This window comes from Macaca fascicularis, chromosome 1 (assembly GCF_037993035.2).
Source record: "Macaca fascicularis isolate 582-1 chromosome 1, T2T-MFA8v1.1".
NCBI lineage: Eukaryota > Metazoa > Chordata > Mammalia > Primates > Cercopithecidae > Macaca > Macaca fascicularis.
This window is the reverse complement of record NC_088375.1, coordinates 208,876,415-208,888,837: the sequence shown is the minus strand read 5'-3', so window position 1 is coordinate 208,888,837 and position 12,423 is coordinate 208,876,415. Positions and strand designations below refer to the sequence as shown.

Genomic DNA, 12,423 nt, shown 5'->3' with positions numbered 1-12,423 from the left:
TCAGGTCTGGGGTATGGGAGAGAGAACAGAATCCTGCCTCAGATGCCATACTCCATGCCCTGCATACTGAGCAAGACTGTCTAGTTCGCTTCGTTCTTCAGATAGTTTGGACTCGTTGCTCACCTTCCTGGGGGAGCTTTTGGAGGTCGCAGAAGATTCTGGCGACTCTTGGAAAGGATATTTTTATTAGATTTGATTATAGCTGAGAGTTGTCCAGCTTCCAGAAGAGTAGGACCTAACTCATTTTCCTTAAGTAAGTAACTTTTTTTAAAGTTCAGTTTTCAGCTTTGTCTGACTGACAAGATTTTTTTTATTCCGGTACAAAGGACTAAGTTAAAAGTGAAGCCATTATTGCCTTTTGTTGGTTTACCTTGTGAATGGCATTTGAGATCCTGGAAAATGCATCTCCCAGTTTGGTTGCCGTGTCTTTCTGCCTGATACTTTTGATGACGGTGCTCTCTCTGCTTGGTCTCAGGACAGGCAGAGAGTTTCTGGCATAGCATTCAAACTCAAGAAAGCTTGCTGCTTCAATTTTTACTTATGGAAGACTATTCTCTCCGCAGATTTTTGCAGCTCAAGTAGCAGTCCTCCTTTCCAGCCCATCAAAAGCCATGTAACCATTCCAACAGCCCATGTGATGCCTTCTACTTTAGGGACCTCTCCTGCCAAGCCAAATTCTACACCTGTTGGACCCTCTTCCTCCAAACTCCCTTTGTCAGGGTTGGCTGAAAGTGTGGGAATGACAAGAAATGGAGACCTCGGTGCAATGAAACTTTCTCCGGGCCTATCTAGAGATCTCGTGTATCTCTCTGGTGCTCCTGGAGAAAATGGAATTGAGCAGTCCTGGTTTCCAGCAGTGGGCCATGAAAGACAAGAAGAGGCAAGGAAGTTTGATATTCCTAGCATGGACTCTACCCTCAATCAGTCGGCAATGATGGAGACACTTTATTCAGATCCTCACCACCGAGTCCGCTTCCACAACCCAAGAACCAGCACAAGCAAGGAGTTGTACAAAGTGTTGCCTGAGGCCAAGAAGGCACCGGGCAGCGGGGCAGTGTTTGAGCGGAATGGGCCACATTCTAATAGTAGTGGGGTCCTCCCTTTGGGACTCCAGCCTGCTCCCGGGCTCTCCAAGCCTCTGCCCTCTCAGGTGTGGCAGCCGAGTCCTGACACTTGGCATCCCCGAGAGCAATCTTGTGAACTCAGCACTTGTCGGCAGCAGCTGGAATTGATCCGTTTACAGATGGAGCAAATGCAGGTAGAGGTCCATCTTTCCTTGGTTTTCTAGGTTCTGTACGTTCTTAGAATTATAATAGCTTTTGTCCTTTGAATTTTGGCTTTAAAGAAAATAGCTGTAAAAAGAAGGAAGATGTTTGTAGACAGGAAATACAGGCTTGTGAGCTGTTGGCCATTGAATCTGTTTGGTGGTCAAATTAAGCACCAGCTAGGGTCTCCAAAATAGCAAAAGGTTACAAAGGAAAATTTAAAAGGTATTTATACGAGTCACTAGGCTACAGAATTTTATTTAATCTTCATAGTGTACTAACGAGGTAGATGTAGAAACTTACCAGGTTCTTAGACTACATAATCTGTCCAGGGTCATAGAGCTGGTGATTGGTAGAGCTAGGGTTTAAAAACCATCTTTGAGGCCAGGTGCAGTGACTCATGCCTTTAATCCCAGCACTTTGGGCCAAGGCGGGCAGGAGTTCGAGACCAACCTGGCCAGCAGAGTGAAACCCTGCCTCTACTAAAAATGTAAAAATTAGCCAGGTGTGGTGGCATGCACCTATAGTCCCAACTACTCGGGAGGCTGAGGCGGGAGAATTGCTTGAACTTGGGAGGTGGAGGTTTCAGTGAGCCAAGACCACTCCATTGCACTCCAGCGTGGATGACAGTGAGACTCTGTCTCAATAAATAAATAAATAAATATGAAAACCTTCTTTGAGCCCCTGTGTTCTATCACTTTCGTATTTTCTTTTTTCTTTTTTTTTTTTTTGAGATGGAGTCTCGAGTGCTGGAGGCTGGAGTGCAGTGGCGTGATCTCGGCTCACTGCAACCTCCACCTCCCAGGGGGGGTCAAGTGATTATCCTGCCTCAACCTCCTGAGTAGCTGAAACTACAGGTGCGTGCCACCACACCTGGGTGGTTTCTGTATTTTTAGTAGAAACAGAGTTTCACCATGCTGGCCAGCCTGGTCTCAAACTCCTGACCTTGTGATCTGTCCGCCTCGGCCTCCCAAAGTGCTGGGGGGTGGGGGGTGAGCTACTGCACCTGGCCTGTATTTTCTTTTTTCTTTTCTTTTCTTTTCTTTTTTTGTGTGTGTATGTGTTTTTTTTCTGGAGACAGAGTCTTGCTCTGTCTCCCGGTGGCATGATTTCGGCTCACTGCAACCTCCACCTCCCAGATTCAAGCAATTTTCCTGCCTCAGCCTCCTGAGTAGCTGAGAACCACAGGCGCATGCCGCCACGCCGGCTAATTTTTTGTATTTTTTAGTGGAGGCAGGGTTTCACCCTGTTGCCCAGGCTGGTTTAGAACTCCTGAGCTCAGGGAGTCTGCCCGCCTTGGCCTCCCAAAGTGCTGGGATTACAGGCGTGAGCCACCACGCCCAGCATATTTTCTTTTAAAAAATCCTTATGCTGCTGAAGAGTGGGAAGGAAGGGAGCAGACATATTCCCCTTCCTTGGTTGGTGAGGACATCCTAGCTCCTGGTTTGCCTCTGTTGCTAGATAATAAAAGATAACTGACCTTTTCTTAGAAACTAGAGCCTTTTTGAACAGGGAGTGTTCAGTTGGCAGAAGCCTTCCTGGCAGGTTCTTTCCAGTCATGCCTCAGAGCTAAAATTATTTCATAAACATTGGGCCTCATCAGGCTGAGCCAAGTTGGGCCTTGACTACAGACCCAGCTGATTACTGCTCAGGTGTTTTCAGGCATGTGTGGGTCAAGATCAAGCTCATCTGGGCCTACTTGCCTTTCAGCTTCAGAACGGAGCCATCTGCCACCATCCTGCTGCTTTTGCTCCTTCACTGCCCATCTTAGAGCCAGCACAGTGGATCAGCATCTTGAACAGTAATGAACACCTTCTGAAGGAAAAAGAGCTTCTCATTGATAAGTAAGAGGGAAAGGGGTACCACAGAGCCAGACTACTCTCCCAGGCCCCACTGAAGACACCTAATGGAGTCTTCCCAAGGGCAAAACATTCCTCCTCTGTTTAGGCCCATGTCTTGCCTCACGGTGGAGGCAGTTTGATAAGCAGCCTAGTTATATATATAGCTAGTGTAATAGGCCAGTTATGTATTTCTTTAGGGCTCTAGGGAATGCCTGAAGGGGGTAGCCAGTTCATTGCCTCTGATCTTTTCCTCATTTCCCCTCAGTTATCTTTCTCATTTGTTGTTCTTCCTTCAGAAAATAGTGATATCCAGAATCTAAGAACTTGCTTACATAATAGGGATTATACTTAGTAGGGGCTTATATTGCGAGGGGTTAGCATCAGGACCTTGACCTGATTCTACCGGCTTGTGCAGGCAGAGGAAACACATCTCTCAGCTGGAGCAGAAAGTGCGAGAGAGCGAACTGCAAGTCCACAGTGCCCTCTTGGGCCGCCCTGCCCCATTTGGTGATGTCTGCTTGCTGAGGCTACAGGTAAGTATTGGCAATCAAGATGGCATTCTGTTTGTCATAACTCAGTGTCTTCCCTATGCTTGGCACCATTAGGTATCCAGGAGATACAAAAGAGATCAAGTGATGTAAGTGTCCCTGCCCTCAAAGAGTAAACATACTAATTATAAAGCACCCTTTATCATGCCCTAGTGGTGGCAGAAAAGGCTAAGAACCAGGTGAAAGTCCAGATGCCTGGGTGTCAAGACATACTTGGGAGAAAGGTAGATAGTAAAGTCCTAGAGTTGAGTGATGTTATGAGAAGTCTTAATCTTCTAGCCCTGGCCAAAAGGAGAGAGAGGCAAACGTAATGCGGGATTTAGAGCCATTCTTTCTTTTTTTTTTTCCTCCCTGCTCTGTCACCCAGGCTGGAGTGCAGTGGCACAATCTCGGCTCACTGCAACCTCCGTCTTCCTGGTTCAAGCGATTCTCCTGCCTCAGTCTCCCAAGTAGCTAGGATTACAGGCGCCTGCCACCATGCCTGGCTAATTTTTATGTTTTTAGTAGAGATGGGGTTTCGCCATATTGGCCAGGCTGGTCTCGAAATCCTGACCTCGTGATCCGCCTACCTAAGCCTCCCAAAGTGCTGGGATTACAAGCGTGAGCCATTGCACCCGGCCATTCTCATTTTTATCCTCCATATCTAGGAGCAGCTAAAGAAGATAATATTCTCACTGAGATCAGTGGTTGTGGGGGTTGAGAGCTTGAAAAGCCTGCTTTGTTGACCAAGCTTCTGCAGTTTGGGCATTTGAATGTTGGGTATTTGACAGGTTATAGCACTGGCTTTGCTACCTAATTAAGGCAGTATCCTGTCTCATAGAATCAGAATGTTAACAGTGGGAAGTGCCTTAAATAAAATCTAGTTAATTCTTCAAATTTACTGATGAAAGAATTGAAGGCCGGGCGCGGTGGCTCAAGCCTGTAATCCCAGCACTTTGGGAGGCCGAGACGGGCGGATCACGAGGTCAGGAGATCGAGACCATCCTGGCTAACACGGTGAAACCCCGTCTCTACTAAAAAAATACAAAAAACTAGCCGAGCGAGGTGGCTGGCGCCTGTAGTCCCAGCTACTCGGGAGGCTGAGGCAGGAGAATAGCGTAAACCCGGGAGGCGGAGCTTGCAGTGAGCTGAGATCCGGCCACTGCACTCCAGTCTGGGCGACAGAGCGAGACTCCGTCTCAGAAAAAAAAAAAAAAAAAAAAAAAAGAAGCCCGAGAAAGAGGAAGACCTTGCCTGAGATCACGTAGAGAATGAGTGGAGGGAAGCCAGGCTTTAAGCCCAGGTCTTTTGATGTCTTGTCTTGGGTTCCTTCCAGTATACAGTGGCTTAGGTGCTTTAAGGCAGTGATTCTCAAATGTGAGTGTGCATCAGAATCCCTGGAGCGCTTGTTAAAACACAGATTATTGGGACCCATCCCTATAGTTTCTGATTTGGTGGGCCTAGGAGTTAGGCTTAAGAAATTGCATTGCACATTGCTAACAAATTACAGCAATAGGTAAGGCTGATGCTGTTAACCCTAAGACCCAGTTGAGAACCACTTCTTAAAGAAATTATTGGAGAAAAATGATATTTGACCATGAAGTATGCTGGGAATAAAGTACATGAGACTATAAGGGTAGAGAACAGTTACATATTGAGAATCTTTCTGGCAGGAATTGCAGCGAGAAAACACTTTCTTACGTGCACAGTTTGCACAGAAGACAGAAGCCTTGAGCAGAGAAAAGATTGACCTTGAAAAGAAACTCTCTGCTTCTGAAGTTGAAGTCCAGCTCATCAGAGAGTCGCTCAAAGTGGCGTTGCAGAAGCATTCTGAGGAAGTGAAGAAACAGGAAGAAAGGGTGAGCTGAATAGCTGATAGCCCTAATTCACAAAGGAATTGGCAGTCAGCTGTCTACTCTAAAGCCTAAGCTGTTTCTGGCCCCCATTCCTGAACTAAGAGGAGACAGTTGGGTGAGATCCTCCACGGACTTCTCACACAGAATCATCACGGATCTCCTTTTTGCTAGAAATGGAACTCTCCTCCCTCCCTCATTTTTGCTTCATCTCCACAAAACCACAACAGTCAGGGAAAGTTGTATGATCCCTCACTGTCCCAGGTTGTGCTGTGCAGTGTACCACCAGCTGGTCTGGGTAGAAAACCAACTTGAGTACTCACACCAGATGGCACTGTTGCAAGATATTTAAATACCTGTGGTGTATTTATATCATTCAGTCTGGTTTCTCACCCTTTCTAAAAAGTAGAGAAAAATTCCATGTGCGCCAGGCATGGTGGCTTACACCTGTAATCCCAGCACTTTGGGAGGCCAAAATGGGTGGATCACTTGAGTTTGGGTGTTCGAGACCAGCCTGGCGAACATGGCGAAACCTCATCTCTACTAAAAATACAAAAATTAGCCGAGTGTGGTGGCTAGCGCCTGTAATCTCAGCTACTCGGGAGGCTGAAGCAGGAGAATAGCTTGAACCCAGGAGGTGGAGGTTGCAGTGAATCAGGATCACGCCATCACGCTGTTGCACTCCAGTCTGGGTAATAGAGCAAGACTCAGGGGGAAAAAAAAAAAATTCCATGTGCACAGCTAGTTTGGGTGTTTTTTTTGTTTGTTTGTTTTTTTTGCCAGTACTCTTAAAATTGCCTTAGGTTTAAAGTTCTTTGGTTTTGTTGTTATCTCCTAATTCATGGCTTGCTTTAAAGCATGTGTTTTTGGGGAACCAGTTTAGTAATGTTAAGTTCTGGACCACTTAAAACAACTAGAGCAATACTTCTCAAACTTCAGTGTTTCAGAATCACTTGGGGATCTTGTTAAAAATGTACATCAGATTCAGTAGTTCTAGGAGGGGGCCTGAGATCCTGCATTTTTTTTTTTTTTTTGACATGGAGTTTCACTCTGGCACCCGGGCTGGAGTGCAGTGGTGCAATCTCAACTCACTGCAACCTCAGCCTCCTGGGTTCAAGCGATTCTCCTGTTTCAGCCTCCCAAGTAGTTGGGATTATAGGCGCCTGCTACCACACCCAGCTAATTTTTGTAATTTTAGTGGAGATGAGGTTTCACCATGTTGGCCAGGCCAGTCCTGAACTCCTGACCTCAGGTGATCCACCTACCTCAGCCTCCCAAAGTGCTGGGATTACAGATGTGATCCACTGCACCCAACTGGATTCTGCATTTCTGACAAGCTCCCAGGTGATGCTGATGTTATTGGTACTGGAAGGACTTAAGAGGGTTTGTTAAAAAAGAAAATTTAAAGTTGAGTTAGGCTGGGCACTGTGGCTTATGCTTGTAATCCCTGCACTTTGGGAGGCTTAGATGGGCAGATCATCTGAGGTTGGGAGTTCGAGACCAGCCTGACAAACATGGAGAAAAACCCGTCTCTACTAAAAATACAAAATTAGCTGGGCGTGGTGGCACATGCCTATAATCCCAGCTACTCAGGAGGCTGAAGCAGGAGAATCAATTTAACCCGGGAGGCAGAGGTTGCAGTGAGCCGAGATTGCTCCATTGCACCCCAGCCTGGACAGCAAGAGCAAAACTCCGTCTCAAAAAAATAAAATAAAGTTGAGTTAGTGAGTTTAAAAATAATAATAATTTACATATCTAAGTTAAGTAATTAAATACCAGTAGATTTATAATAAAATTAGTAGTTCTAAAAACAAATGAAAAAATAAAAAATTTAATAGTTCTGGCCAGACTCAGTGGCTCATACCTATAATTCCAGCACTTTGGGAGACTGTGGCAAGAGGATTGCTTGAGCTCAGGAGTTAAGACAAGTCTGAGGCCAGGCGCGGTGGCTCAAGCCTGTAATCCCAGCACTTTGGGAGGCCGAGACGGGCAGATCACGAGGTCAGGAGATCAAGACTATCCTGGCTAACACGGTGAAACCCCATCTCTACTAAAAATACAAAAAATTAGCCGGGCGAGGTGGCGGGCACCTGTGGTCCCAGCTACTCGGGAGGCTGACGCAGGAGAATGGTGTAAACCTGGGAGGCAGAGCTTGCAGTGAGCTGAGATCCGGCCACGGCACTCCAGCCTGGGTGATAGAGCGAGACTCTGTCTCCAAAAAAAAAAAAAAGACAAGTCTGGACAACATAGTGAGACTCCTTCTCTTAAAAAAAAAAAAAAAAATTTTTTTTTTCCCCTAAAATCAGGTTTATTACTCAGAGCAAAATTTGCCCATATAATACATTGCTCTTCAATTTTTATTTCTACGTGGTTATGCAGTCTGAATGACTAGTTTACAATCCCAGGTGGTATTACAAGTTTTGTTTTTGCTGGCCGGACACGGTGGCTCACACCTGTAATCCCAGCATATTGGGAGGCCAAGGCATGTGAATCACTTGAGGTCAGGAGTTTGAGACTAGTCTGGCCAACATGGTGAAACCATGTCTCTACTAAAAAAAAAAAAAAAAAAACGAAAAACAATACAACAGTGGCCGGGCACGATGGCTCACACCTGTAATCCCAACACTTTGGGAGGCTGAGGTGGGCAGATCACAAGGCGCAAGGTCAGGAGATTGAGACCATCCTGGCCAACATAGTGAAACCCCATCTCTACTAAAAATACAAAAAATTAGCTGGGTGTGGTGGCACACGCCTATAGTCCCAGCTACTTGGGAGGCTGAGGCAGGAGAATCGCTTGAACCCGGGAGGCGGAGGTTGCAGTGACCCAAGATCACGCCACTGTACTTCCAGCCTGGCGACAGAGCAAGACTGCGTCTCAAAAAAAAAAAGCTGGATGTGGTAGTGGGTGCCTGTAACCTCAGCTGCTTAGGAGGCTGGGACAAGAGAGTCGCTTGAACCCGGGAGGTAGATGTTGCAGTGAGCCGAGATCACACCACTGCTCTCCAGTCTGGGCAACAGAGTGAGATTCTGTCTCAAAAAAAAAGGCGGGGGGCGGAGGGTGTGACTGTTGGAAGGGGAAAAGTCCTCGCTGACAAAGAAATGACACTAATGAAAACAAAATCAAGAATGATCCACTGGTGCCAGAGATGTTAGAGAAGCTTGTCAGTGAGCAGTTCCCTACTTCTTGCAGCAAAGGGGAGTATGGGCTAAAAATACTTTAGAAAAATCAAACAGCACCTGCAACACACTCTTAAATAAAGGCCAGGCTTGCAAACTATTCTTTCTTATCCATGCTGCTCAAATGTGAAGGAATTCTATATAAGGCTAAAGTCTAGTGAATCTTCTCACTTCAATTTCCACCTCTCTGGCTCAAGACATTCTTGTGACTTAGCCTCCCAAGTAGCTGGAATGATAGGCGCATGCCACCACGCTGGGCTAAATTTTGTACTTTTAATAGAGACAGGGTTTCACTATTGTTGGCCAGGCTGGTCTTGAACTCCTGGCCTCAGGTGATTCACCCACCTTGGCCTCCCAAAGTGCTGGGATTACAGATGTGAGCCACTGCATCTGGCCCTCACTGCTGCTGCTTCGTGGAATATAGTTTTTCATCAAGTGAGACTAGGACAATCTCTTCATATTCTTTTAGTTCCTGGGATGTTTCACAATACTCTGTCTAATCACATCTGCATCTCTAGACAAGTGCTCCATCATGCTTTCAACAGTTGTGGTTGGTGCATAAAAATTCACCAAGAAATACCCGCCTCTGCTGTGCTGTTGACAGAGATCTTATAAGGAAGTGCTCATTCGCCCAGGTTTTCCAAGTCCCTCACTATTGCTCCTCTGTTCATCAGGGCTTGTATCATACATTTCAAAGTAGCAGAAGTCTCTGGCTGCGGCATGGCTGTCAAGATTAAAGCCAGCTTATAGTCAGGCATTCCCGGAGGCTCGGTGGGCGGCTCGGAACTGGGCTGGTTCCCAGGAAGGGAAGGAGCAGGATGGCAGGGACCTGGAAGTGGCTGGGTTGAGTGTCTGCCGAGTGGCGAAAGCTACAAAAAAATTTTTTAAAATTAGCCAGGTGTGGTGGTGCCACCTGTAGTCCCAGCTATTCAGGAGGCTGAGGTGGGAGAATCACTGGAGCCCAAAAGGTCAAGGCTGCAGTAAGCCATGATCTCACAGTTACACTGCAGTCTGGGTAACAGCAAGACACTGTCTGAAAAAAAAAAAAGAAAAAAAAAAGATTAGTAGTTCTGTACCCCAGCACAACCCCACAGTTATATCTATCTAGAGCTCTCCTCTTTCCTCTGACATATATAAGTTGACCTTGGAACAATACGTTTAAGCTGCACAGTTCCACTTGTACGTGTATTTTTTTTTCAACCAAACGCAGATAAAAAATCACATATTCAAGAGATGCAAAACCAGAGTGTATGGAGGGCCGACATATATGCGGTTTCTACAGGACCAACTATGGGACTCAAGTATGAGCAGATTTTGATATACACAGGTGGTCCTGGAACCAGTCCCCCATGTATGCCAAGGGACAGCTGTATTTCTGAATAGTATGCTTTTCCTGCACTTTTTTTCTTCAATGAATTTTAGACATCTGTTTTTGTTTCATGGGAACAGTATCTCCCCAACAACATTGATTGTAATTGTTTTGGATGTTTATATCTGTTTATAATATTTCTTGTTTCCTTAAGGTCCTTTTTTCTGTTTTTGGTGTCTTTCATGTTAGAGGCTTGGTGATCATTGAATAGACGGATATTCGTATTTAAGAAGGAAGCAGGCTGGGTGCGGTGGCTCACGCCTGTAATCCCAGCACTTTGGGAGGCCAAGGTGGGCGGATCACCTGAGGTCAGGAATTTGAGACCAGCCTGGCCAACATGGCGAAATCCTGTCTTTTTTTTTTTTTTTTTTTGAGACGGAGTCTCACGCTGTTGCCCAGGCTGGAGTGCAGTGGCGCGATCTCGGCTCACTGCAAGCTCCGCCTCCCGGGTTCCCGCCATTCTCCTGCCTCAGCCTCCTGAGTAGCTGGGACTACAGGCGCCCGCCACCGCGCCCGGCTAATTTTTTGTATTTTTAGTAGAGACGGGGTTTCACTGTGGTCTCGATCTCCTGACCTTGTGATCCGCCCGCCTCGGCCTCCCAAAGTGCTGGGATTACAGGCTTGAGCCACCGCGCCTGGCCGAAATCCTGTCTTTACTAAAAATGCAAAAATTGGCTGGGCTTGGTGGTGGGTGTCTGTAATCCCAGCTACTCGGGAGACTGAGGCAGGAGAATCGCTTGAACCCGGGAGGTGGAGATTGCAGTGAGCTGAGATCGCGCCACCGCACTCCAGCCTTGGTGATGAGAGTGAGACTCCAAAAAAATAAAAAGGAAGCATTTAAAAGCTGGATGAAAGCTGTGGGTTCATGGTGGTTACCTGTTGGACTTCAGTGTAGGATCAGACTTAGGCTACCCTTTTCACTTGGGAACGCTCAAATGTCAGTATCTGGATGTCTTCTCTCACTCTCTCTAGGGAAGAATCTTCAACCTGCTCTCTGGTGGAGAGGCTAGAGGCAGGAATGCTTTTTAGCCTTTGGATTCTCGGTGTTGAGATTGGGCTTAGAGTCCCCATAGTTCTAGACATGGAATTTTTTTTTTTTTTTTTTTTTTTTGTGGAGACACAGTCTTGCTGGAGACTGTGGAGTGGGTGGAGTGCAGTGCCATGATTTAGGCTCACTGCTGCCTCCGCCTCCCGGGTTCAAACTATTGTCTCTCATGCCTCAGCCACCTGAGTAGCTGGGATTACAGGCATGTACCACCACGCCTGGCTGTTTTTTTTGTTTCCGAGACAGAGCTCTATTGTCCGGGCTGGAGTGCAGTGGCCTGATCTCGGCTACTACAGCCTCCGTCTCCTGGGTTCAAGCGGTTCTCCTGCCTCAGCCTCCTGAGTAGCTGGGATTACAGGCACCCACCACCTCGCCCGGCTAATTTTTGTATTTTTAGTAGAGACAGGATTTTGCCATGTTTCTCAGGCTGGTCTCAAACTCCTGACCTCAGGTGATCCGCCCGCCTTGACTTCCCAAAGTGCTAGGATTATTACAGGCTTGAGCCACTGCACCGGCCTAATTTTTGTACTTTTTATAGAGATGGAGTTTTACCATTTTGGCCAGGCTGGTCTTGAGCTCCTGACCTCAACTAATCCTCCCACCTCAGCCTCCCAAAGTGCTGGGATTACAGGTGTGAACCACCATACCCGGCCATATACATAGATTTTTACTTGTTTTCAACCCAATACTTCATCCTCTCTGCTGTGACTTGGTACTCTTGAGTCGGGAATCTCTCTCATTGATTTCTTCGGAGAATAGTCTGCTGATGGGGAAACCCAGGGTGGGGCTGATATCTAGCTAACTTGTATATAGATTTCTAGGGAATTCCCCTGTTTTTCAGATCTGTGGTTGATACTTGCCTCCATCTTGAGCTGGTACTTCAGAGGCTCTTGGGAGTTGGGAGGAGCAGATTTTCTTCCCTGTTGTCTGTAACTCCCACTACAGATTGTAACTTTTCTGCCCCATGTCGTTTATCTCCCCTGTTCACTTTCACCTTTTAAAAACGTTAAAATCTTTCATAAGCTGGGCATGGTGGCTCACTCCTGTTAATCCTGGTACTTTGGGAGGCCAAGGCAGAAGAATTGCTTGAGCCCAGTTCAAGAACAGCCTGGGCAACATGGCGAGACTCCATCTCTATAAAAAAATTTTAAGTCAGGCTCGGTGGCTCACGCCTGTAATCCCAGCACTTTGGGAGACCGAGGTAGGCGGATCACGTCAGGTCAGGAGTTCAAGACCAGCCTGGCCAACATGGTGAAACCCTGTCTCTACCAATAATACAAAAAATTAGCTGGGCGTGGTGGTGGACGCCTGTAACCCCAGCTGCTTGGGAGGCTGAGGCAGGAGAA

General features: G+C 46.7%; 2 protein-coding genes and 1 pseudogene across 15 annotated transcripts in view; 1 reads left to right on the top strand and 2 right to left on the bottom strand.

The window, feature by feature from the left end:
* CEP85 (centrosomal protein 85) overlaps positions 1-12,423 on the top strand; it is a 50,224-nt gene that overhangs the window by 26,254 nt on the left and 11,547 nt on the right. For all 13 annotated transcript variants that reach the window (XM_074015755.1, XM_005544352.4, XM_065527110.1 and 10 more), the window contains 4 exons: positions 564-1,258; positions 2,976-3,109; positions 3,522-3,639; positions 5,307-5,492. In XM_074015755.1, the coding sequence (XP_073871856.1) occupies positions 564-1,258; positions 2,976-3,109; positions 3,522-3,639; positions 5,307-5,492 (1,133 nt within the window). The remainder of the gene's footprint in view (positions 1-563; positions 1,259-2,975; positions 3,110-3,521; positions 3,640-5,306; positions 5,493-12,423) is intronic.
* LOC123569851 (small ribosomal subunit protein bS6m pseudogene) lies at positions 8,918-9,421 on the bottom strand (annotated as a pseudogene).
* Positions 9,113-12,423, bottom strand: part of UBXN11 (UBX domain protein 11) — a 44,556-nt gene continuing 41,245 nt past the window's right edge. For both annotated transcript variants that reach the window (XR_012424031.1, XR_012423986.1), the window contains one exon: positions 9,113-9,696. The gene's annotated coding sequence lies outside the window, so the exon portion shown is untranslated. The remainder of the gene's footprint in view (positions 9,697-12,423) is intronic.